Genomic DNA, 26762 nt, shown 5'->3' with positions numbered 1-26762 from the left:
CAATAGTGTTGATTATATGCAGTCATAATTTAGTCAATTCTCAACACAAAGTTGTTGGAAAATGGACAATGGCGAGGACATTAATCTGGCTTTCGGTTGGGGCAGGTGTTCGTCACTTTTTGGTCTATTCGCTTTTGTTAGATTTTATCATTGCTAACGCTTCACCCAAAAAATTCACTTTCGTTTATAATATCTAGTCGAATTGTTTTAAATTTAATTTACAAGAAATAACACAATCCCACTGTTATTTTTCAGTAAAACTTTTTAAGCATCAAATTTTTTTTAAAGGTTTCGCATCTCTTCATAATAAGGCTGACATTCAGAAATGGAAGCAATTCCAGTGTGGAAATTCTAATTTTCTAGTTATTATATATTGTTAAAAAATAGGTTTAAAAACTAGTGTTTAAAGACGCAAACGTTTAATGTTACTTTACATCTTGAAGCAATATGAGCCCAGCTAATTTGCTTTACTTTATTGGTGAGTTTTGAAGACAGCTAAAATTCAGGAAACTACGAAAATAATATTTTTTGTAGCCATTATGATATACGGATGTTGGCTTCCGTCTTGTTGGGGCTGGTCACAACTAAATTCTAATAAATAAATTTAATCTCACTGTTTATCAGATTTATAGGCGTGGTAAACCTTGAATAAAGAAAGATAATGTGAATAAGTTGCGTAAAGATTCTTGAAATGTCAGATGTAAACATTGTATGTAAGTGCATTTGGGTAAAGTTTTAATACGGAGATCGCGACGGCCACAAATCATATTTACAACATTCCCTATCACGAAAATAATCTCTTGTGTGCTTATCCGAATACTTCAGCCACCAACACCCCATACTAAAATTCCGGGGTTCCTTGATTTCTCACGAATAATCAATAGAAATTTGGTTTGTTTGGCGTTTGGAACTTATTCAATTATGGGGTTTCCAGCGCCCTGGAAACAATTAGCAAAGCCATACAATATCCATACGCATTCGCTGGCCACTCATGGGCCATTGGCTTTCCTTAAGTGGTTTCATTGCCCGCCTATCGACGATTTACATCTGTTTCAATATATAGTTTAGGTTCGGTTGGCGCATGCAACGCAGAGATTACACCCACATAAGAAGTGTGACAAATGCGAGGGTTGCTCCTGCAATCTTGCTGACAATAATCTTTGGCAATTTATTGTGCCGCGTCGCTGGGATGGTGGCTAATGTCTTGGGGCAACACGGATTAGATGGTGACAAACCGCCCGGACAAGTCACGTTGGTAAGTAACGCCCCCAAAAAATAGCACATCATTGGGGTAAAAAGTTCCGATCTATCTGGCAACTGTTGCTGATTATTTATTTGCGCTTTTAGCCCGCCACACACTGAGATAAATTTTCCACACACGCTGGTTTTTCCGCTGCGATCTTTGTGACAGCCAATGTGGCAATGTGGCTGGCAAGGGGAGTGCATGGAGGAAGGAAAGCTGGAAGTCCTGGTCCTTTTTTGACAAGGGTGGACAATGGCGATTAGCGCTTGGCACTAATGGGGGAAGCCCAGAGACATGGGCGAGAGTTTTTCTGTTTGCTCAAAGGCTTCGACCACACAAGGGCTGCGGAAAGCTGCAGAAAATGGGGGAAATCTGCGGGAAACCCAGGGAACGGGAAGCTGATGTCTGGGGAGCTATGTGTCCTGTTGCTGGTGCTGACTTGCCACTTGTCTTTATTAGTTTTTCGTATGAGTTTTGCTCCTGTCTCCCAATGCACTGCTACATAAATTGGAAAATTGTGATTCCAATGGGAACATATGCATTATCAATTAATAAATATCAAAGTAAAATGTTCTCATATTCTTTAACAGAGATCTATGTAAAATTCCATTTAATGTGTAAGCTTAAATTGCTTTTTTAATAGGATATCTCTATTATTTTGATATTTAAATTGTGATTTAGAATATAAATAATTTTTTGCCATGTAAGCTGACTCTTCTCTTGTCAGCAACAGGATCTGGATAAAGTGCATTGGACATACTTGGGGTTTTGGTTAGTCGGTTTTCTGATATGAGGGGAGGGAGGGGATTTAGCAATAAGGGGAAGGACAAACGACTTTTGCCACTTGTTTACTTGCTGCTTAGGTTATTAGCCAAAGCCACATGTTTGCCTAGTCGACCAAGCAGAGTGTGAAAATTGAATTTTTCTACGCTCTGCTTAGAATTTCTGATTAGTGAAATTTACATAAATATTCGGCAAATGAAATAAAATATAATTTCCCATCCAAGCCCTCCAAAAGTGCCGGCCCTGAGTATCAATAACTTTTCCTATCTATTCCAATCTCAGATTTCTGGGCGAATGAACTCTGGTGTAACTATTGCACCACGGGAGACAGAATGTCAATAATCTATCCAGATTCACTCAGGTAGAGGTTGAATCGGTTCTCCCCGAGAGTCTGGGTGTCCCGTGTCCAATGGAAATTCTTTTCGATGTCATTTGATGTCACGCTCCGAGAGCTGGAATTGGTTTTTGTTGCCGCAGCATCATAGGGAAAATCTGGCCAGGTTATTGACTTTCTTTGATTTGTCTCTCTCGCTGAGACAATAAATACTTGATGTGTTTTGTGTGTTTTCGTTGAACGTCCGACACTCGAAGGGGTATAAATTAAAATTCAATAAAAATGTCACAGCAGAACAAACAGCTTTTGCCGCAGACCCTTTTTGTGGGTTTTATTTGAGTTTTGTGCAATTGAACCTACTTTGTGAGACGTGGTCCAGACTTCTCAGGTGGCAAGGTAATAATGTTTTCAGAAGGGGTTTGGTACAGAAACTGTAAGTTATTCATACAATTTCTTTCAAATGCACACAACTTAAGTCTTAATGTAAGTCTTCCGCGTACTTAATTTGAATTAGACTATATAATAACTTATAAAAGACTAAATCAAATCCCCTTTGCGTACAATGTAGGTACAGTACCAGCTACTCATATATTAAATGTAATTCCGTCTGAAACTAACTTGCACATAAACAAACTTTGATTGCTATTCAAATCTGTTAAGTGGCGAGATCACTTTGAAATTCATGTGTTGGCCAGTGGGGAACGAGAGGACTTATAAAATGGGGCAATAAAATGGGAATAGGAGGACCAGAAATCCTGGCCAGTACGCAACAATTTATGTGCATTTATAATTCAAAGGGACACAGCAACAGGAAAAAAGGGAAAATAGATAAAAACCCAATAGAGGCTGGAGGAAAAGCGAGGAGTCGACAGACAGGCGACAGGCGACAACACAACACAAATTGAATTGGCTAAAAAGTTTTAATTAATTTATTGTTACTTTAGCCTGGCAGTAGCAGCAGCTTGTGATTTCCCCCGGACCTTTTTTCCCATCCGAAAGTCAGCTCATTTAAATTGTTGTCCTTGTGTTAATGCATGGCTGCAAAAGTTCTCTAATTGTTTAGTGCCACCCATTCCGAAGGGCACGAAGACAGCTAAATTGGAGTGTTAAGGCGGCTAAGGCGAGGGGTTAAGGTCCAATTGTGGGCTGGGTAATGGCCAGTAATGAGTCAGCCGCTTAAGAGGTCACAGGGCTTCACTTAGAGCTTTAGTTGTTAGATAGTTTTAGCTTGAGCCCTTTAAAGAGCATAGAGAAACCACTTTGGGAACTTTTAAGAACACACAATTGTTATAAAACAGTTTAAAACAAATATTATTTAAACTACTTTGAATGAACAACTTTTAAATTAAAATGGTATTTTCAGAAAAACTTCTAATTAAGTCATATCCTTACGTGCTATTCACAATAGTATAATATTAAATTCCCCCAAACGATATGCAACCTTATAAAGAACCCTACTGAAGACCCCTAAAGGTCACTTAGTCCACCAAGTCAGATCCATTTCAGAGCGCATAAGAACCGAAGCCGGAAAACTCCCTAAGAAGCCAAACCACAATACGAGACTTCAAGATAGGGCCAATTATTTGGCTTGCAACCGAATCGAGTAATAAATACACATCACCCTCGATTAAGATGTAGGCCAGAAAGGAAAACCCTTAGGAAACCGTGTGAAGGAAACGACACCTGTAACTGAATGGAACAACCCCGGAAAATTCTACTATCCAAGAGCTACTTAGCCCAGGATGTTCCATTGTCCGCCGAGTGAGTCAATTGCACAATGAAGTTGTTTTGATGATGATCCCGGGAAAATCCACCGACAGCTGCCCCTAAAGTGCATTCCAGCGAATGTAAAACTATATTATTAATCAATATTTATGATGGCGAGCGGGGCTCAAGACAACCCGACCATCTATCAAATGAGCAGTTGGAAAAGTGTGGGGACGGCATGGAAACCCAAATGAAAACCGGGAAACCTGTTATGCGAGAGCAGGGCAAACAGACAGCGAGACAGCTAGGGTTGAGCGAAGAAGGAAAACATTTCCAGGTAGACCTCTCTCGATTCATGCTTGTATGCACTTTGACCACAAAAAGGTCAAGACAACGCTCCAAAAGATACAGATACTCGAGAAGAAAGACGCTTGGGAAAACACTCGAAAAAACACTGGGAAAATTTGAAACAGCAATTGATAACGAAATATATATTAAGACGAAGCTTGCTTATTATAAGGAATATTAACGACAAGTAAAATCATATCAGAATCAAATTACAAATTAAAAAGAGGCTTCAACAAATATGCTTATTGTAAAATAATTTACATATGCATGTAGATAAAATTTATTTTATTTATTGTTATTATCATATTTTCTTATATAACAAATGTTTTTTTCCCAGTGTTGCTGCAGCATTATAAATTGCAGAGGGATTTCAGGGTCTGCGCTGGGCCGGACTGTCTTCTCTGAAGGTAGTCAAATAAATATTTTTTTCACAGACACAACTCGTTCAGGACGCCCCCTCATCTCCCCTCCCCAACCCACCATAACCGTGCCCTTCCCACTATATCTCCCTGGATTTCAATGTCCAACAGTCCGTAACCAAACAGATGAGCAAACGGACAACCGTAAAAGTGTTGCCGTTGCCATGGAATGTAAAGTCATCTTCATGCATAAATAAGCTCGGCAGCAAAGCAAAGTAAAGAAAATGAAAAGCAGAACGCAAAGTGTTCCCCTCATATCAATTTCCATATTAAAATAGTCCAAGACTTGTATGGAAAACGCTTGCCTTTCGCCTTTGATTTGTTTGTAAAATATATAAAATACGTACATACATATATGTATGCTTTCCCACATCATTTGGACATCGGAAATATTTCTAATTGAATGCACAGCCAAGTGAGCCGGGCCTTCCATAGAAAGTTTATTCCAATTCCATATAGTCGGGCTGCAGCTTGAAATAATTTCATTAAATTTCATGAGTTGGTTCTTTCAGTTGTTCAGGTTGTTCTGCCTAGAATTTCTGGAATAACACTTTTCCGTAGTTTGCTTGGTAATTTCTCTTCCACATAATTGATTGTTGTGGGCTTAACGCTTCGATGGCTTGGTGTCAATTTTCCTGATTTTCAGTTCAAACAAAGACTTCTGAAGTCAAGTGTTCCTCTCACCTTTGACATCACAAGTTGGCGATACTTCCGACTAACTCACACCTTAGGTCACTCCTTAAATTGGAATATGAGTTCTATTGAATTATTCAAATATCTGACTTTTGAGTTCTACAAAGTTTTAAAAATTCAAATCGATTTAAGCCAGAATTTTCAAATATTTATGAGAAATACTCCTAACATTTCTACATCTAGTGCGTATTTCTATATACCAGTGAAAAAATTTAAATAATTTTTAAATAAATCGCAACCTCACACAACATAAACAACATTTTATTTATCATGTCTAGTTCTCTTCTCTCCGCGTTTGAACTAATTGATCAACATTTCCCCGTAACATTTGCATTCCTTTTCGGTTCCCAGGCAATGCAAATTTTTCCCAAACAATAAACCATTGCTGGCCGTGTAATTAGTGCCAAAATCCAGGCCGGCACAATTGACAAATGAGCCCGGTTCGGAGCGCTGGTGCGTTGTTTCGCTTTATTAACAGCTTAACTTGCCGTTGGTCAACTGAATCGCACGGGCCGAAATCCGCGGTCCGAAAATGAAAACCATATGGGAAAATGGCAGAAGGGGCAGCGAAAATAGGGTGTTGCGAGCGCCACATGCAACTCAATTAAGTTCGGCGGGATCGACGGCTACTGTGTGGCTTAAATATTCGCTGTTGCATAATTTCTCGCTGCCAGGAGTCGACGGTTTATAAAATATATTACGCTGGGCATAATAATTCACGCATGGAACGGGAACAGGAACTTTGAGCAGGGAACAGTAACACCGAACAGGAGCAGGCTTCAAGCGTTGCGAAAACTAATTAAAACCGACCGGCCACTGCCAATTAAGGTGGCCAAGAGGACCGCGACACACCCACTCACATGCATGAAATTCCCATAATAAATAGTTTGCTCGTTGGCGGGGCGTGGCACCTGAACTTACCTAATTTACATGTGCCCCCTGCTTATAAAATTAGTGTTTTATGGTTTTGTACTACTATCATAAATATTCACATATTATTAGAAAAGTTTATCATTTTAATCGATACTATAGAGTTAAATTATTTATTGTTAGTATTCGATTGTGATATGAAACTTAAGATAATAAATACATATTTCCTACAATGCTACCAGAATTAATCAAGAACTAACATTTTTAAATGAAATTATAAATTCAATTTCTCCAGGTGCATGCACTCATAATTAAAGTCAACACATAAAGAAGCTTTATGACTGTGGCGGCGCCCAAAAAACCAGGTTTTATATTTCAATAGGCCCAACTGCCCGTTCATCCCAACTTCAGTTCAGTAATTAATTGTCACTCCGCGCACGAACACAAACGCAGGAGATCCTGAGAGGGAGATAGCAGCACGTGGAGAGGGATGGATAGAGCGATAGAGGTAACGCGTAACAGGAGAGACACACTGACCCTAATTACGTGTAACGAGTTCATAAATGCTACACGCACCTGCAGCAAGCGGCACTTACCCCATGGCGAACTCATGTGGCAAGAAATGCGGGGACACTTTCGACCCAGATACCCTCGAATTAGTGTTTTTTTTTGGCGGACTTTTGCTGAACTTGTGGATCTAGAGAGAAGGTTATTGTTTTTAATGCGGGAGTTAGAATATTAATTAAAAGAGTGTTGATAAATATCTTAAATATATACTGTTGATTGTAATAATATTCAAGATGCAATGAAATGCGTAAGCAACCTATTTATTTTGACTTAGTAAAAACATAAAATAAGTAATCATTAATTTTAAGTACTATGTTTTATATTGTATGATTAACAATGATGGAAATACAATCCAAGTATTGAATTTTAATAAATAGTATTTAAGTAAGTAGCGATCTTTTAAGCTGTATTCTATCAAACTCCCATACAAAATACCTAGACAAATCAGATGAACTTTGGTTATTTCCATATCAATAAGTATCAAATATAAGAATCCGCGTGCGCAGCTCATTCAGCAACTTGTTGTTGTCTCCTGTTGCAGCTAATTAAAATTAGGATAACGAAACCTGGCACCGGCAACTTTTGCCATTGTCATTTAGGCGCAGGGATTCTCTGACTCCGGATCCGTATCCGTATCCTGTTGTATGTGGTGTGTTGTTTGTGGCCCTTAGCGAGCCACAATCCGGGGCGTGTGACGTGGCAACGTGGCACAGCGCGAGTGTGTGTGTGTGTGTGTGTGTGGGGTCCTGTGAGTTCTTGGACAGTTTTGTGATTTCACAACTGTTTCATGGCCATGTTCAGTTATGTTTCATTGTCCTGTCGTCCTCGTTTCGTTGCGTCCTTTTTTTCTGTTTGTCGGAGGCAGTTAATTAATCTTGTCACTTGTCACCTGAAGTTTCTGGCTTAGCGCGGCTTGCTGTTATTTCTGCTGCCATTAATGCCACCTGACGTCATGTCAGCTCACACCTTTTCAGGTGAGCCGTCCAGAGGATTGAATTGGGTGTGGCTGAGCACCATTGTTTAATTTATAAACGAGCTCGGAGGAGGTTATATGGGTTAATAGTTAATAATGCCTGGGAAATTAACTCGCAAGTGACCTTAATACGTTGTGCATTTACATTATTTTTGGAAAACTTGTAAATGCTTTTTGTTAATGGATTTCCTTTAGTGGGAATAAGTTAAAGCGTGTGAAAGAATAAAATTCAATCACACTCTTAAACTAATAAGTCATATTTAAACATAACATGCTTTAAACATGCTTTCTTAATTCTTCTTTCTCATTAAATTTTCCACATTTTCATTTAATGCAGCAATTAAGCGAAGCGACTCTTGAATCTGTGAAAGATACATTCTAGGGACTTTAAGCTACGCCCACAGGTTATTATTTTTCATTATCTGCAGATACATACCCGTCTTTGATCCAGCTTCTTCTTTGGCTACACTATCTCTCTGACCGGTTGCAGGTATTATTGATGACGGTTCCCTTAACGAACTCCCAGACAGCTCAGCTCCTTCACATGCTCGTGCTTATCGCGCACATATAAAAGTCAGGAGAAATCGCCAGCGTTTTCAGTTGATTGCAGGTGCTGTTGCTGGATTGTCTCTTTATGCCACGCCTCTTTGTGCCACCTTCTGCCGCCCTCCGAGCGACTGGATGGATGGTGGATTGGTATATGTGGTATATGTATTGCAGGTGGCAAAGCATAAAACTTCATTATTGTGTCGTGTCGCTTACGTGCGATGATGGCAATAGAATGCCGTTAACATCTGGCAGTCGCATCAGCGGCAATGATACCGCAAAATAGCAGCAGCGTTAGCAGCAGCAGCGGCCACACCAACGTGCAACACGGCGAGGGGCAACAACAAAAGCAATATATCACGAGTCCAGCTTTTAGCAAGCTTTTCATAATCAGTGATGCATTGCCAACAGCTAGCAGCTGACAACCATGAAGAGCATTACACTTGGCGAAAATGAGGCTCCTGGGTAGTGAATCCAATGCGAAAACCACTTTTCGAACAAATTCTGTATCATTTAAGCTCGATTTTGCCGTTAAGATTTGTGAATAGAGGAATGCGATCACTATGCTCAACTTTTTATATTTTTTTAAGACATCGATTTTTCCTGCCACACAGATATTCAAAGCAACCTCTACAAATTTAATTCAGCTTTTTTTTACGTGTAAAAGAGCGGGCAAAATGACAGCTATGTGGCTGGCATGACATTGTTGTGACTCACTGCTTTTGTTGCACTTGTTGTTATTGCTGCTGACATAAATCCATATTTTGTACAGCGAATTTTACGTTTGGCCGGCAACAACAAGCAACGGAAATCATAGGTGGAAAGCCAGGGAAATTGCTAAAAATTTCCAATTAACTTTAAAGTTCAAGGAGTGCCACGAAGAAATGCTGACCGCGGTGAATGACAATGCCACCAACGTGCTGCTACTAGTGCCGTGCAGCATAAATCCCATTTGAAGATGACAAAATATTCAGGGAATTCCCCTCTAGCCGTCTCTCTTACTCCTTGTCGTGCCATCTTTGTCTCGCCTTGTGTCCATCATTCTTCATTTAGTGACCCGACACGAGCGTAGGATGTCAGCAGCTGGTGGCTCTGGCTCTAGCATCGTCATCATCATCATCATCGATGTGGCTCCATTTTCCGCACCTTCCCGCCCACTCGTCAAGGGGTGTTGCGGGGCTGGTGATGCTGCAGCAGTGACATCATTGGGAAAGAGACGGTTATGGGAGGACGTGTGCAACGCATGCGGAAAACAAACAATGCGCGGCAGGCGGGCAAACAAACATTCAACTGACAGCAGAAATGCGCCACTGAGACAGATGAATGGTGATGCAGGGGTTTGGCCACCGGAGGGGGTGGTGCGCAAGGGGGTGGCGCACGGCAGCAGTGGGCCCTCGAACGAAGTCAACAGTCAAACGGAGCTTGCGGTTCCAGGACATTGCACCCTGCGGTATTTGCTCTCCATTTTTCGCCTTTAAAGTGTTGCCTACATTACAGCTAAAGGAAATATAGGTAGATGTCACGGGTCATGTAAAAGTAAATATATACTATTACATTCTAAATAGTAAAAATATCTATGAAGAGGAGGAAGTGGCAGAGGAATACATAATAAGAAGATTTATCTTTTCGATATCTTTGAATTTATGTGCTATTTTACTATCGAGTTTCAGCTGAAGTGTTTTTAAATCTATTTTTCAATACTAAAAAATGTGATGCTATCCGATATTTAAATTTAGTTTTTAAACTGAGAGATTCTGTGAAATTACTTATACTGTAAAATAATGATTTCGATCCTAATCCTGATCTTTTGCCAATTTATGGATGAAGAATATGTAAAACATATTTATATTTAAATTTAAATAGAGGACCTGCAGCACTTTTTGTACTATTTGTTATGATGGGTGTGGCATCGATCAGAAACTTGCACAACTCGTTAGTAGAATCTGCAAGATTAATCTTAAAGTTTAAAGTTGTGGAGAGCACAGCGAATATAAGGACGGACATGGCCATATCGACCGATCAATAATATATTTACTTCATAGGTTCGGAAACGCTCCCTTTTAACTAATCTACTATACCCTTTATTTTGAGAGTAGCGCGTTTAAAAATACCGCCTCTGGCCGTAAAGTATTCACTTTGAGCGACTGCAACAATTTCAATCCAACACATCATCCCGTGCAGCTTTTGCTGGGCTGCCTCCTCTAATTACTTAATTACGTGCTTCGCCATCGCTGGGAAACCGAGTGCAGTATCGGGTGTCGGGCAGGGCGTGAGGGATCCGGATGGGGGATTCCAGGCCGGGCAGCAGAGAAGGCAGCAGGAGCCACCGAAAAAGCCGCACTGGTTGCACCTGTGGCCAGACTAATCTATCATGTGCCATAAAGCGCTAAACGGGATGCGAGGAGCCGGCTGGAACGGCGGTGCTGTGGGAGCCGTCTCTTTAGTTTTCCGCCATCCTCGGCCATTTTCATGCCGCTCTGCCGTGGCCTTCCCGTATTTTCCCGCTTTTCCCGCCTTTCCTCCTTTTATCCGTGTTGATAAGCCGCATTGTGTCCGGTGAGTTGCGCACGCGGCTTTTGTGGTCGAGCGGTCCGTGCAGCACTAGAAATGTTTATGGCTCCGCGGGGAGCTGGGGCTCAGTGTTTGCCTGCGTGGCGTGTGAGGTGTATCCTTGAGTGCGATAATGCACAGAGAGAAATAGATTATATCATTCTTAGCTGCGATAATATTTCGGATACTCGCAGTGTACGTTTGCACACTTGAATATAGTATACCCTTTACACATGCACATTTTTGGCTTCTAGCCGTAGGAGGGAAAGGATTAACACAGTTTTCATCGAATCATCTCTTATAGTAGTCATATTTACTTTTGATTAATATTAAATTTCAGTTCCGATTCAAGTCTTTTCAGTGCACTTGGATCCTGAGTGAGGAATAGGTGTGTCGGTGTGCGTGTCAGTATGTGGGTGTGACTGCCGTGGCGCAGTTGTTATTGGCCAAACCAGTTGGCCATGTTGATCCCCAACGAAGCGGCTAAAAGCCTTTTGTGCCCCCTGTCCGCGGAATGATGAACAGTGGATACTAGAGGCCGGAAGATGTTAAACAGCAGGCCATATTCCCCTATTTTATTATATGCGACAGATTTCAATGGTTTTGGAGATACATTTTTTCCGTTGTCCAGCAAAGTTGATCGCCATAAGCGAAAATGTATTTGAAAAAGTATTCATTTATAAAATTAAATGCATATAATGGGTTGTTTTAATATTTCTATAATCTCTGTCAAATAAACGGCTGCTACCATTTAGCCGCCAGCACAAAAGCATGCAATAAAATACGCTGAATATGACTTTTGCGGAAAAAACTGCTGCATGCTTTTGGACGCAACAAATTTTCAGTTCAATAAAAAAGGGAGGGAAAACTTTTTAATAAACTATTTTGCAACGTCGACAGCTGGAAGTTCCTTTCTTGGTGACTTGCCAGAACCCCCAAATTTTTTCTTTTTACACATTCAAACCAGCAGATAGAAATCTGATTTCTTTTCTGGGGTACAGAATGAAATTGTCAACATAATTCCCAGTGAGCCATGAATTTTTTGCTGCTGACGGACAAAAACAAATGGTAAAACGAAAAAATTACTCACCCAAAAGGGAAAATTCCCATAACCTTTTTGTGTGCAACAACAAAATAATGTTTGCTGTAAGCGTCAATAATGCAAATTGATAAGACAAAGGGAAAATTTTTCCTCTGTTCAGGCCTTAGAAAATCCAATCGAGAAAATGGCTGTCGGGAAAATATTAAATAAAAGGAAACCTGATTGTCACTAGATCATTTGAAGGCCGAAATAGATTACGACATTCGTAAAAGAAAATGAAAGTCGACAGAAGATGGCCTGTCAGAATTCAATACTAAATATGGACTCTATATAGCGTTTATCGACAAAAAAAATCTTTATTTATATATACATCAAATAAAAATTAATATGAAGAATGTCTTAATTTATTTTTTAATTTTAAATTGATTTATATTACCCTTAACAGCATTGTTCCCCGTTGTGCTTTATTTCTGAGCAAAAAAATGGTACAATTAAAACGCAGAAAAATAATTGAAGAAGATACAGCAAATGGTTAAGATGCATCGTACATAAATACAATGAATAAACAAATATACCATTTATTTTTAATGTTAATTTCGGGAACATTTCGCAGCTTCTATATATAAATTTTTCTTTTTTTGGTTTGTGCACAATACAATTTAAGATGCCCACAAGTGGCCACGGTGAATGCATTTTTCCTCTTAATCTGGTTATAAAGAAGGCAGGATACACACACAGAAAATCGGAGATCAGAGTCAGATGTTACCCGCTGCTTGTGATGCAGTAGTAGTCATTTCCATGGGATAGCAAACGAATGCCTTTAGGGTTCGTGCCGCCGACGAAGGGAGTGTCTCCCTGGATCTCAGGTGCTGCTGATGCTGCATTATATGCTGCTGATGCTGCATTATATGCTGCTGCTGGTGCAGCGGTATTTCCGTCGCAATGCGATGCTGATCGCTGAAGAACGGATGCTTCAGGGCCTCCTCGGCGGTGATACGCTTTTGGGGATTAACTTCCAGCAGGCGGGACAACAAGTCGTAGGCCACGGCGGGAAATATGTCCAGCCCATCGTACCTTTCCAAATTATGCCCACTGTTGCTGCAAAGGCAATTAAACGTGGGCTGCTCACAGCTGCGGCACATTTCGGTGGTACCATCGGGCCTGCGATATTTACGATGTATTTCGGGGGCCAGGAAGAAGTCCGCATGGCGAAACCGCATGCACACCCTCCGTAAATCCAAGGTGTTCACCTTCTCCGCCAGCAAAATCAGCCTATCCAGCAGAAAGGCAGTCTTCCGCACTGGCATATCGCCAAATAGGTTGATTATTTCAGCCAGGGCGCCGCAGTCGTGGGGGGCCTTGAAAAATGGATGAAGACCAGAGAGCAAAGAGAGCATTATAACGCCAGCCGCCCACACGTCCACCGCAGTGGATTGTTTGGGATATCGGAGCAAAACCTCCGGGGGTCTGTATCCCGGGGTTCCAGCCCTTGAAGCGTGCATCTCCTTCATCGAGGTGTTCGTGCAGACCACGTAGTTGTTGGGATCCGCATTCGGGCTCAAGAGTCGCAGGCGGTTCAGCAGCCTCATGGTGTCAGCCCTCTGGTTGGCCACATCCTTTTTGGTCAAATGTCCACCCGCTTGCTCGCGTAGTTTCTGTATACTCGGAGGTCCAGTCACAGCACGTTCCACGCTCCCACCGCCACCTAGAGCCCGCATCCTTCGACGGGCCATATAATCCTCAGCCTCGGCTTGTGCCGAATTGCCATCCGTCAACATCACACCTCTACCATTCTCCAGGTCCCTTAGAAAGGACAATACTTCCCGGGAGCTGCGATCACTCGACTGCACTACACTACCATCTTCGGCTATCCTTTGAGCCAATCCGAAATCGCAGAGTAAAAACTTTCCGGTCCTGCGGTTATATAGAATGTTACTTGGCTTGACGTCCCGATGAATCACATTGAACTTGTGTACGTGTCGCAGCGCAATGAGCAAGTTCCTCAGATAGTCGCGTATCTCTGGGAAATTCAGGCTTCTGTAAATGTCGTGAAAGCGATCGTGGGTCATATAGGGCATGACAAAGGCCACGTTGTCGTTATATCTAATGCAGCAATTAATTCCGATTACATTTTCCACTCCACCAATGCGATACATGCACTCCAACTCCCTAAGAATCCTCTCCGGATGATTTGTGGGATTATGATGTTTGATGGCAAATCTCCTCCTTTGGGTTTCCACGAGACCTCTTTCCCGCTGCAGTGTTCCCAAGAGAACTGTACTGAAGGTTCCACTGCCGATGCGACAGTGCACATCGAAGATTTTGCTGATTTCCGGAATGCTCTCCTGCAATTCTTGTAGGGCCTCTTCGTTCTTATCAACGGATTGCACATCCTTTGCCTGCATGGTGGATAGCTCCTTGTTGGCGTTTTGCCGATTGATTTTTACTAGTTTATCGTTGAGATCGGCAGTGCACTTGGGAGCTTGTTGGAGGAGGAGCTGTTGATGCTTAGAATGATGGTTAGTGCCCGAAACGGGAGACACAGTTCCGGAGGCCATCGGAACGAACCTTTCGTTGTAGAACCGATTTCGGTTATAATTCGTTGAGGAGCTCTTCCCTGCCGATTCTAAATTCGTATTAACACAACCCATGTTGGTCGCCGACTTTCCCAGAAGACCCATCCCAATGGCGTATAGAGATTTTGTCATCGCCTGTTGACTGCGATGATGTTGAACTTCTTTCTTCTCCATTTAATTAGTTGGAATTTTAGCAAGCACATGCGCCAGCCATTTACAGCCCACGGTCTAGACGAATGGTACCAATAGTTCTTATAATTCAACTTGGCTTATAACCGTTTAGCTTTAATGCCGATTTCTTGGTGTGTTTCTGGGGTACAGCGCTATTGAGCTGGTGCGGTAAACCGCGGTAAGAACACAATAATTTCGAATGTATTCGGGGGTTTTTATTTCCGAATTTGGTGTTAGAAAAATGATCAGCTACTAAATAAGGACTAAGTATTTGTGTTTTTTTCTAATCATTGTTTGACAACAAGAGCAAAGATTTTGGTTTAATGAAAATATTAAGTTTTTCCAAAGCAGCCTCTTGCAAAATCTGCCTTTTATCAACTTTATTGGTGCTTTAAATGTTGGTGCTACATACTTTGACTAGTATGGGGACTATTGAGCAGTCGATCAAAGATTTTATGCTCGAACAGCATGATGTATTTATGGCAACTGACTCTATCACACTACTGCGATTTTCGGCACTCTTTTTGGCTTTGTTGTTATGCAAAATCTACGGCAGATGTTGTTGCGTTTAATTGACTGCACGGTGTCGCCACCTAGCGGCAACATGCTTGCTGTTGTTTTACCTTTGCAGGAGTGGATCCTGCAAGTGTCCACCCATTTTAGGCAAAGTTTCGCCCGTCTAAAATAGGGCGGTGTCAACAACAGCTGCCTGTCCACTTGTTTTTCACTTGATGCTCAAAGTTTTCCGCGGCAACAGCTGAAACAGAGGGAGCAACTAAGCTATGTCTAAGTGTCCTGCTGCCTCATTTCACTCGTTTTCACGGAATCTATTTCAAGCAGAGAGGCTGACTTTTTCAACTATTCGTTGGATTTTGGTTTGGAAATAAGGTGTACCCCATAAGTAAAGGAAAATATAGTTTATTTATTACTGTTATAAAATAATACATTATATTTTTCAAAAAATATACATTTTCAAATTTGACATGACTTCTACATGAATATTTTATAGCACAATGAACGTTTAAAAACTACAAAGACATTTGACATTTTTCAGAATTTCATAACTAATAATGAAAAATTTTCCGGAACTAATTTTGTTGATCTATAAATACCGAAGATCGGTATCTCATTACTAAAAGCAGATCGCTAGAATTAATCAATATGAAAATTGCAGGGTTACTTATTATTTGTTGTATGTATTTTTAATTAAATAATAAACTAATAAATAAATTCTTTATTTTTTAGACATTGTACTAATAGCTGGCCAATGTCCTCCAATGGCACCAAGGTGCCACGATTAAAAAGGGTCTTGCCGATAAGATATACAAAAAAACATATTCTATTGTTTGACTCGGTATGACTATTTAATAAATATTACATTTGCTTCAAAAGTTTTTTTTTAAATATTTTCCATTCGTAAGAAAGATTGTCGCTCATCGATTTTTATTATATACACTTAAATAAAACTAATATTTTTTTAGGCATCTACAGTAATAGGCAGTAGAACTTTTCCTACTGTGTATACGCTGCTGATTAAATTTGTGTAAATCAATTGTGGCATTCGCAGTTAAGATTGCCCTTTTAGAAAGCCATTTGGCTGTCGAAAATATAAATGGGAAATGAATGTGTTCACTCATTACGAAAGTTTTGTGAACAGGAGAAGCTACATCGCCAGGCCCAAAGTAATTGCCCAACAAGGCAAACTGGTTAACTGGCATTTATGTAAGAGCGGGAATTACAATTACCCAATGCTTTCCTTGGCGCTGTTTTCATTTGGATTTTGCCCGCTTTTCGAGCCACGCTCTTCCGGCCCCAGGACCTCCTGTTTATTCATTGCCGGCAGTCAAGTGCAACTGGCCTTTTCGAAGTTTGTGCAAAACTATTGTCAATTGCGCCCGGGCCCAACGAGACTTGGAGTTGGCTCCGGGAATTCTTGAATGGCCAAAACACAATGCAGAACAACACTTGGCTGCTTACTCCCCATCCGCCCACAGCTCAATGGAGATTTTCAAAGTGGATAGAGGTGTGAGTTCCACCGCCCACCGACAACGACTTCTTCATCAAGCGAAACTCCCTTTGACCGAATTTCCTTGGCGCCTTCCGTCGTGGCAAGCGCCAAACGGAAACTTTTCCAGCCAAGTCAGTTGGGATTAGCCTTGATGGCCAGGAGGAGCCGAGTGCGAAGGACTCCTCGCCAGCTTGGGTTCCAGGTTAGACACTCGTTTGGTGGCAAACTGCAAATTAAGCTCGACAAAACGATTTGCTTAGATTGCCGTGTACAAATAGGTTTGCCCGAAACGCTTGTTGCAAATGCCTTGGTAATGAGGCAATACAAAGTTAGATTTTATTTTTTAAGGTAAGCAATGCGAGGACTTTTTAAATTTCTTAATCAGACTATTGCCTTTACAATTAACTACAATATCAGAAATTAGAGATCAGAATATTATCTATACATTTAACTACAATATTAGGGGATGTGCTTTGTTTAATTTAGCTTTTCTGTTGCTTTGAAGATTACATTCTTGTAAAAGTGTAGGTCGTATATTGTCATAATATAGTTAACCGTCATTTATACAATTCAAAGGACTACATTTTTCAGTATTATGTGGAGTTTTTTTTACGAACAAAAAGATTGCTATGGAAAAAATAATGATTAGACTTTTCCGTCATTACTTTAATAAGCATATATTTACCCAGAACGATTAAAGTGACTCGGATACACATTTTGCTTGGACGTTGAGAAGTGTTGGTTATAAAAGCTTAATAGACTAGTTAAAGGCTTTTAAAGACTCGCTACATAAGGGTCGATAAATTTTTTTAGTCACGCTAAGCGCAACAAATCTTTGGTTTAGTATCTTTGATTATCTGGTAAATATTGATACTTTAATAGTTTACATGGTGTGCTATGGGTAATATGACCTTTATATCTTAACATTAGTGTTATTTAAGGTAAATTATTATTTAATAACTTTTCACGCCTTTATGCTTTTTTAGTTAAATAGTTACTTAGAAAGGTAAATTAACGTTTAATAACATTTTTCAGTCCTACATGACGGTCTTCTGCTCGCAGTTATTTTCCTGCAGTTTTGGCCAAACAATTTCGCCTATCTTAGCCGCAACATGTTGCGGTTAGCAGAGGCACGCCGATCGGGCTTTGAAGTGGTGGTAGTATAGGTATGGATATGAAGGTGGGCTTAGACACTCGAAATCTTGTTCGGGCCAAACACCCGTCGCGCTGCTTGTTGATTGTTTTGCCATTTTGCGGGGGCAATTGATGGCACAGGTGGTGGAGAATGTTGCCAGGTCTCGCAAATGACCGCAGTGCGTCTGCAAAGTGCAAATGCGAGGGGAAAATTTAGGAACTCAGGCCACAAAAGGCTCGTTTCGGTAGACGGGTGTGGTCCTAACCGAAAAGTAAAGCCTGTGGAAAATGGCCAATGGCAAAGACATTTCTTTGGCTTTCAGTTGGGGCAGGTGTTCGTCACTTTTTGGTCTATTCCCTTTTGTTAGATTTTATCATTGCTAATGCTTCACCCAAAAAATACCCTTTCGATAGAAAAGCAAGTTCAATCGTTTAAGATTTAATATACAAGTATCAGCAACCAAAATTATTACACAATACTACTTGGATTTTAGTACCTTACCTTACCTTAGTACCTTTCTTGTTTCAATTTTTGCATGACTTCATAATAATGCGGAAATTTAGAAACGGTAGTCAATTCAGTGTGAAAATTAAAATTTTCTAGTTATAATGTATTGATAAAAAATAGGTTTAAAAACTAGGTTTTAAAGAAGCAAACGTTTAATGTACAGCTAATTTACATCTTGGAACAATATGAGTCCTGCTTATATTCTTTACTTTATTGGTGAGTTTTTATGAGCGGTACAAGTTGAGAAACTTTACGAAAATAAACTTTTTTTTAGCGATTATTGTTGAAGGATGTAGAGCTCCGTCTTGCTTTAGCAAGATTAAATTTGATCCATCCAAATAAATTTCATCTCAATGAGCAACAAAACAAGAATTTTTATATGATTTAAATAATAGTAGCAAAAGTGTTAAAAATGTAACATATCATTTTACTTTAAAAGATTTGGTTATTTTTAAAATTTTTGATTCCAAATAAAAAATAGTCGAATGCACTAAATTTAATGTGTTCGTATATAAAGGGTATTGCGATGTGGACTCAGTTTGGATAGATCTTATCTCTTCTGTACCTTTTGTTTGGCTGTTGTTACACAGTCTGGGGCTGAGGTAAGCCGAAGTGCAATTTAATTTCCCCGTCGATGATTGATGCTACCATGTGGAGGGTTCACTTTTCAGTGTCCATTCCCGTTCCCCGACCCCTTGCAGCAAGGATAATGCCGCACAAATAGCTAACAAATTTTGCCTGCCAGCACACCGAGGACAACGGAGAGAAAACCACAAACAGCGGCAAAGGGAAACTTTTTATCGCCGGCCAGGTTAACTTTTAAGCAGACCAACAAGGACTCCCGATTTAAGAGGAGCGCAGGACATTTGCCGGAGATAAACAGATTTATTGTGCTTAAGGACGCACGTTAAACGGGGCGGAGGGACTCACACAGAAAGCCGAAAGACCAAGTACAAGGACAGCGATAAGGACTGCGGAACTGCCAGGACTGTTTATAGATTTTCGGTGTCCCCAATTAGCGCAAAAGAAAGGCGGGGGAAATGGGGAGAAGCGTCGGAAATTAGGGGAATAAAAAGAGTACAGACACTGTGCTGCAGTGTCCTTCCCGTTCCTTACTCCGTACTCGTTTCAGGATAATAGAAATGTCGTAGTAACACTAAGGAAAAATACGTCATAAAAAGCAATTTGAAATGATACGAGTTATTAATGTGAACTAGATGTTGAGTAACTATGATTAAAAAGGCAACTAATTAATATTTAACATGTGGAGATTAATAATCTAACTTACGCTTCTCTCTGAAGTTGTAGCTTTCTTTGTTCCCAGTGCATCCTTAGCCGAGTCCTTGGAGCCCGAAGTGCAACTTTTTACTCCGCTCCTGTCGCCAAGTTGTGACAGTTGGCAAAGGATAAGCGCAGGCAGCGGGACAAAATTAACCACAAATGATGACAGTGCCGAGAAATGTGAAACTTTCGCCATCGAAGTCGAAAGCAGGTGAAAAGGATGTCGCGGCTTTGTTGCGCTTCGGTGGCCAAGGATTTCAGCGGCTTCCTGGGCAGCCACTTGCGGATAACTGCGGCCACAAATGAGCTTAGTTGATGTTTTAGTCCTTCCGCTCATTTCCCTTGCTCTGCTTGGTGCTTCATCCGGGCCCGTTTATGCGATGAGTCTGTAGGTGTTTTAAGGCTTACACCCCAAATGTTCTTATTGCTAATGTTTGGCTCTAATTGAATTAGCTAAAGGTATCATAAGTCGAAGCTCAGGGGAACGGAACACACAATTGTTGGTACGGGCGAATGGGGAAAGTGTTAAGGAATATTTTAAGTGCAATGCTAAACTGTACTCTTAAGCTGAATCTATCTTACCAGCTCATAGTATAGCTTTGGGCTCAGCCCGAATTAAAAAAAATTAAATAAAACAAGAGATATGGAATAAACAAAGGCATCGAATGCCTTCGCTTATATACGATTGTGATTCCAATTATCTTACTCCTAAAGCATTTAAGTTTTCACTCCATTGGCAGATTTACAGATAATAAACTCAATGGGACTTGACAGATCAACAGAATGCTTAGAACCCAGTTCCTTTGTCCAGCTCGGTATAAACCCAGTTGCAGCTGCGCTCTCCTTCGACTGGGTCCTTACAAGCACTTCCTGCAACCTTCGGGCCACCTTTGAAGTCAACTAATAGCCGCAACGATGGCGACTTTGTCACACTTCAATGGGCCACAACAGCAATAAAAACAAATAACAGCTGAAAAGTTGTCAAGGAAAGCCATGCCGGGTTGTGGAACGGTGGAATTCAGGGGGATGGGGAAATCTTAGAGTGAACTGCAATTTCCACACCAAATCGAAGTTGCCTCTGTGGCCGTTGGCATTGCTTTTAAGCTTAGTTAAGAAGCACTTTGGAGAGCTTTTCCAAAGCTGCACCAATGTCCTTGCCTTCACGTTTCCTCCTTCGCCGGTGGAAAGTTGTTGCTTCATTGCATTTTATGCTTGTTCAAGTTGTCGTCGGAAATTGCTTATTTATTTGAACTGCTCGCTTGACCAACAAAACCAAACTAAACAAGGAAAAAAGGAAATCAAACATCTAATGGCATAATTCCCGGCCTGTCTCACTTGGGAACCTGAGTTGATGAGTTTCCCTGTCCGACATTGGGGCAATAAATTTTCCCTGGAAATGGCTCTGTTTTTCCACTGCACCGACTGACTGACAACTTGTCGTTTGTTACTAGAAAATTCAATGAATATTTGCTTGGCTCCCGACCAAAGCAGAGAACACAAATATATGGGGAAACCATTTCATTGACTGCATTTTCCACATGAGATTCGGAGTTCCTCCTCTGGGGCCGCAAGTGAAAGTGGCTGTATATTTTTTGCATGTCTTCCTGCAGGTACTATAAATTTTACCAGCTTGTCAACTGATTTTCTTCTTCGAAAATTCATTCAATTTTCTGCCCCTTAAATTCTTTATTGTGGGGCCTGCAAAAGTTGCTTACACAAATATCAATAACAATAAATTGTAGATTTATTGGCGGTTGGGGCGAAGCGAAGAGAGGCAGGCACAAAATACAAATTAATATATTTTCGAGACCGAAAAACAATTTGCCCCTAAAGAAAATTTTCAGAAGCTCCAGGCTCCACAACAATTTGTCTTGCTTAATCTCAGTTCATTAATTTAAAGTGCTACTTGCAGAAGAACCTAGAAATACTCAATGGAGTTGGTCAAGGAATTTACCCCTCGCCATGGAAATTGTCAAAACATCTTTCTGGGCGAATTTGCGGTTTGGTTTTCTTTCGTTCAAAATTGTGTGGCTCGCACAAGGCTTCTTCCACAGAATTTAGTTCCATTTGGCTTAGCATTTTGCAATCATTGGCAGCAGCCGTTTTGAGGATTAGGGTCAACTGGCTGTTGTTGTGTCTTTAATAATTCATGAGCCATCTCTGTGGCTGACCTTCGCAATTTTTGGGGTCAATTTATTCTGGCCCAGGATCGGAGCCATCATCCATCAGCCAAACTCGCTCAACAGCTGAATGACCGACTGGGAAAGTCGAGCCCATAACTCTGAGTAGGTGTGGCATTTGTCAAGGACTTGCTCTGATTTGATGGGGTAAACAAACGCCACGGCCTATCGCTAATAGAAGATTAATCAAAATTCGTGGGTAGAATGGATTAGAAATACTCCGAAAATCAGTAATGTGAGATGTGATGAGACTAAGAACATGCATTCTTAAAAATGCATTAAATTTTTAATATATAAGAACTATATTAAATAGTACGAAATCAAGGACTATTAACTGGGTAATATACGCTTGTAGCTGCTTAATAAATTAATAGCTTATAGATTCTTACAAAACTCAACACATCTTTTTTCAATAGCTACCTTAAAGATTCCCCAAGCTTAGCTTACTTCTTTCGTCGCCCTCATCTTTTTATCGCCATCTTAATTTCATCAAATTAAATTGGCTTCCTCGACAGCAGGGTTTTGATCTTCATCCACCTGCCACGCCCTCAGGAACGCCCCCACACCTGGCGCGCCCCCAGCAAACAATCAACTAAAGCAACACGCACACACACACCCACAAACACATTCCCTTACACACAGCGGCACACGCAACGCACACAAGTGCGCTCCAATGATTCAGACTCCGGTGTCGGCTACTTTGCAGCTGCCGACGCCTTCCACATTTCACGCTGTAAGACACCCCGCAGAATCTACACTGAAAAAAAACGATAAAGTACGTATTCCTTTCTTCAAAGCATGTTCCACATTAGTAGCTCTTAAATTAAAGGAAAAGAAAACAAACAAGCTTGTTTACCAAATATATATTTAGCAAAGATATCGTTCCAAAATTATGGTAAATAATATAAGCTTTGTGAATTTCATATTTTTCCCATTTCAATCTAGTAAAAGGATTCTTTCCGTGTAACTCTCTTCCTATTTTCTAGTCCTGATATTGCCAGCCAGCTTTTTCTAACTGCCATCACCTGCAGTCGACCCCAGGCAACATTTTTTATGCGTCCTGTGTGCAGCCTTCATGCTTCGACTGTGTATTCCAGCCTCTGGCATTTGGGCGTCGTCGCGAATGCATTTTTTTGCTTTCTAAAAAAAAATATTACTGCTGGCTCGCACTGGAGAGGAGGGTAGTTCACAGCCTGCTGTGCGCTCATCGCACTTTTTTAAGTAAATAGCTAAAAGTGAAGTGGCGTATGGAAGTTAAAGTTCTAATGCAACCAGAGCCTACCAAACAAAATAAAGCGGCATAACGAAATAAACTGAAATAGGCATATTCAAATAAATGAAACTCGTAAGTTAAATACAAATCAGACATTTATACGTGTAGATGCATTTTTACCAATTTAAGTTATAATGAATACAATAAAGACTTAGGAGGGAAACTAGTTCCTTTAAATTTAACGTTTCAAATCGAATTTAATTGATGTGGCTGCTCGTGTGTATAGAAAATATGTTGGACTACAATGAAACGAACTTTGAATGAAGGGAAAATGGGAATAGCAGCGGAAAGGCTTAAAGAGGAAAACTCTGAAGCAAACAAATGCAACTACACATACCAATTCATACCCTTTTCATGAGTGTGGGTTATTATGTAGTCGTGTGTGTGTGTGTCTATTTGTAAAGTATCCCTGCCCAAACGCAAGCATGTGTTGGTTTCGCTCCTTTTTATACCATATTTTGCTCTTGCAAAACTCCAGGAGGTGCTATACTCATACTCTTACAAATCTAAGCTACTTATATTTTGCTACAAAGCTGTGGACTGAATATATGAATATTAAAAATTATAGAAATGTTATATTATCAATATTTTAAATTATTAATAATATTAATGGCCAACAAATTCTTGAAGTACTCGAAGAGTATACCATTTTCATCGATACTGTTACACATTTTAGCGTACTTTTTGTCTCATGCCGCGTCGCCGACAGTTTTTAAAAAAATGAAAGCGCTCGACTCGCCACGCCGCCCATTCCAGTGCCACGCCCACTGCCATTTCCACCAGCCACCGCCCACCATTGGCAGCATCAGCAGCAACGGTAGCATAAATTTCCATTACCGTTGACAAATATTTACACATCGACCTCAATTCATATTCCTTTTGATGCTGTTGCTTTTAGTTTTGCCAGTCTGGTGGGTGGCGGCGATATAAGGGGTGATATGGTATGGAATTGCGAGGGGGCGGGCGGCAATTGGTGCTGGCTATTAAAAGCTGCATTTAGCACTATCCGCTCACACTATGCTCCTCCAAAGTCCATGTGGCAATGCACTGCAGAAAAGCGCAGCATAAGTAAAACTCAAAGTGTTGTTCTTTCAAAAATATTCAAAAAAATTCAAAAGAAATTCATTTTCTATTATAATGTTAGTCGTATGTTTCAAAAATGATACATTCTGTTCAAAAATATATTAAAATGAAGAGAAAGTCGTCGTTAGTCGTATGTTTCAAAAATGATACATTCTGTTCAAAAATATATTAAAATGAAGAGAAACGTAATATTAAATTATATTATAATTATGTATTATAAATTATATATATTAAATTATAAAATGCAGATTTTCTTCAAATGTTTTCTTTCCTCACCGAGCAGGCTAGTCCCTTCAAATCCCTAAATACAGACGGACTGTAAAATAGGCAACCGAGCGCCAACCAGTAGCACAATTCGAGTCGTAAATTTGGAAAAGCGTCGGAAAATGTTCCGAATCGCTCGTGTTATTTGGCTGCTGCAGTTGCTGCTGCTGTTGGATCCCAAATTTTCTAACGCCGAGCCGCTCAACAAACAACTGACTATATTCGCGGAAGCTGGCCGACAGGAGTGTTTTTATCAGCCGATTGCCACCACCGAGAGCATTAAAATCGACTATCAGGTGATACACGGAGGTCTCGGCGAGACACACATCAATTTTAATCTTATGGATCCGAGTCGTCGGCTTCTGATAACCGAAATCAAAAGGGAAATGGGCAAGCACAGCATGCAGGCTAACGAAACTGGTTCTTATAAGTTTTGCTTCGATAATACCATCAGCACTTTTAACCAAAAGATCGTTTCGTTTACCCTTGAAGTAGCTCCGGCCGACCGAGAAGAGCGGGAATTGCGTGATCTTCGCCAGGAAATGTTAACCGACTACCACTTTGATGTGGCCTATACTGGCATCGATAGCTACATGGGCAAGATCCATGTGAACCTCATGAGATCGCGTCAAACGCAGGACTTCATTCGAGCGAGCGAGGCCAGGGATCGTAACTTGGCCGAATCCACCAACTCCATGGTCAACAAGTGGTCGTGGGCCCAATTTTTGTCCATGATATTCGTTGGCTTCCTCCAGGTCTTGATGGTCAGGAGTATTTTTAATACGACTGGAAGGTTTTACACGTTTTGGAAAAGTTTTTAAGCTTCAGCTCTTTGGGAAAATGTAAGATTGAAAGAGTCGTTGGGCGTATTTAAAATGATTTATAAGGGGTTGGAAATATACTTATTTATGCTAATCCTATTAAATACTTAAAAACATTTCACGAATAGCTTCTTAAAAGTATAAAAATCTTCCACACACTGATACTCAAGCTTGCTGAGAGCTCTCTTCCTCATTTGGCTGCTCCTTGTGTGAGCTTCCTCCAAACGGTAATTTGCACTTCCCGTGTTTAATTTTTCCCGCTCTTTAGGCTTGGCCTTATGCTTGCCACGCCCCTTTTTTTGTCCGCCCCTCACTGCAGCGTATTGTTGGCGTAATTAACAACTGCGGCTCCGTTGGCCATTGTTTACTCAGTGGCAGCCAGCGTCGCAGTGTTAATTACTCCCAGGCGCACAGGAGTCTTCCTGAACCACCTTGCCTCTTAGCCCTCGTGTGCCCGGCGTGTTCCTGGGGGTCCCACTGACACAGTGGCGCTCTTAGCCTCCAAGCTGCCTTTCCGGATGACTTTGGGGCGAGGCCAGCGGCGATGACAGCGATCCGGCGGCGATGAAAGGTGCAAATTAAGGCGCCACCTGTGGGCAGTCTAGTGACCCGGAAACGCAGGTGGTTACAGGTGAAAGGGTGTGTGTCTAAGTGATTATAATAAAAGAAAATGTGAGATATTTGGAAATATTGGAAATCCGACTTAAATATGGAGAGCTGCACTTCAGAAGTGAGGGTCCTTCCTCTAAACTCTCTGGAGCTACATAAATGTAAATAAAGCAAAAGCTAAATATATGTTATCAATAATTAGTGCCACCTAAATGGTGGACAAAAAAAACCAGAAAGCCACAATTTAAAAGAGACACTACCTACTGTAATTAAGTACCGAAATATGCGCGTGTGAAACTTTTGTTGAAATTAATTTCAGTTAAGGCGCCACAGTAATTTAAATCCCCCGTTGGGCACTTAAATTGTCCCTCCATCCACAATCGTTTTGGTTGACGGTAACGCCCAAACATGGACGCACTCACGAACCGCTTAAGGACTTCATCGCGGTCCTTGCTGCTGTCATGCAAGGAATCCATCCAGGAAAATATTTCAACGAAAAAGAGCTTCGCGCACATGTATGCTTATTTCTTGGCGATTTAACGAGCTTTATGGGCAGTTTTACTTTACACTTAAGTGGCGTTTTAAGGCCCCAAGGGATACCGCCGGCGGAGGAAGGGAAGGGCTAACGATCGTTTATCAGTGCCAGAGGAAATGAAAAAGAAAAGCCGTTGTTAATTTCATTACGTCGGCTGCATCTCTGCACAATCGTAAAAAGGACATTTAATTGCAGCTGCCAAACGATGCAAAGGCGGCGTTGGCCATTTTAACGATCAAATTAT

The 26762-nt window shown here is 40.8% G+C and overlaps 5 protein-coding genes across 7 annotated transcripts; 3 read left to right on the top strand and 2 right to left on the bottom strand.

The window, feature by feature from the left end:
- Positions 1 to 442: 442 nt before the first annotated feature.
- On the top strand, positions 443 to 631 carry LOC116800197. The gene is made up of 2 exons (XM_032713896.1): positions 443 to 478; positions 535 to 631. The coding sequence occupies exons 1-2, from the start codon at positions 448 to 450 to the stop codon at positions 600 to 602; spliced, it is 99 nt and encodes a 32-aa protein (XP_032569787.1). The 5' UTR covers positions 443 to 447; the 3' UTR covers positions 603 to 631.
- A 12003-nt stretch (positions 632 to 12634) lies between these two features.
- On the bottom strand, positions 12635 to 15114 carry LOC6614541 (cell division cycle 7-related protein kinase). The gene has a single exon (XM_002038936.2). It carries the CDS (start codon positions 14823 to 14825, stop codon positions 12831 to 12833), a length of 1995 nt encoding a protein of 664 aa, XP_002038972.1. The 5' UTR covers positions 14826 to 15114; the 3' UTR covers positions 12635 to 12830.
- Positions 15115 to 17122: 2008 nt separating this feature from the next.
- On the bottom strand, positions 17123 to 17682 carry LOC116803545. The gene is made up of 2 exons (XM_032727288.1): positions 17516 to 17682; positions 17123 to 17457 (listed from the first exon to the last, which is right to left on the bottom strand). The coding sequence occupies exons 1-2, from the start codon at positions 17544 to 17546 to the stop codon at positions 17381 to 17383; spliced, it is 108 nt and encodes a 35-aa protein (XP_032583179.1). The 5' UTR covers positions 17547 to 17682; the 3' UTR covers positions 17123 to 17380.
- Positions 17683 to 18582: 900 nt separating this feature from the next.
- On the top strand, positions 18583 to 18984 carry LOC116803622. Its single transcript, XM_032727693.1, has 2 exons — positions 18583 to 18688; positions 18747 to 18984. The coding sequence occupies exons 1-2, from the start codon at positions 18658 to 18660 to the stop codon at positions 18812 to 18814; spliced, it is 99 nt and encodes a 32-aa protein (XP_032583584.1). The 5' UTR covers positions 18583 to 18657; the 3' UTR covers positions 18815 to 18984.
- Positions 18985 to 24593: 5609 nt separating this feature from the next.
- Positions 24594 to 25465, top strand: LOC6614540 (transmembrane emp24 domain-containing protein 1). Of its 3 annotated transcripts, none has more exons than XM_032722915.1 (2): positions 24594 to 24973; positions 25049 to 25465. In XM_032722915.1, exons 1-2 carry the CDS (start codon positions 24676 to 24678, stop codon positions 25372 to 25374), a joined length of 624 nt encoding a protein of 207 aa, XP_032578806.1. In that variant the 5' UTR covers positions 24594 to 24675; the 3' UTR covers positions 25375 to 25465. The 3 variants fall into 3 exon arrangements, with proteins under 3 accessions (XP_032578806.1, XP_032578797.1, XP_002038971.1); XM_032722906.1 differs by having other exon boundaries at positions 25046 to 25465; XM_002038935.2 differs by having other exon boundaries at positions 24594 to 25465.
- The last annotated feature ends 1297 nt before the right edge of the window (positions 25466 to 26762 follow it).

This window comes from Drosophila sechellia, chromosome 2L (genome assembly GCF_004382195.2).
Source record: "Drosophila sechellia strain sech25 chromosome 2L, ASM438219v1, whole genome shotgun sequence".
NCBI lineage: Eukaryota > Metazoa > Arthropoda > Insecta > Diptera > Drosophilidae > Drosophila > Drosophila sechellia.
The sequence above is the reverse complement of the archived record's forward strand: the minus strand, read 5'-3'. Positions and strand labels throughout refer to the sequence as shown.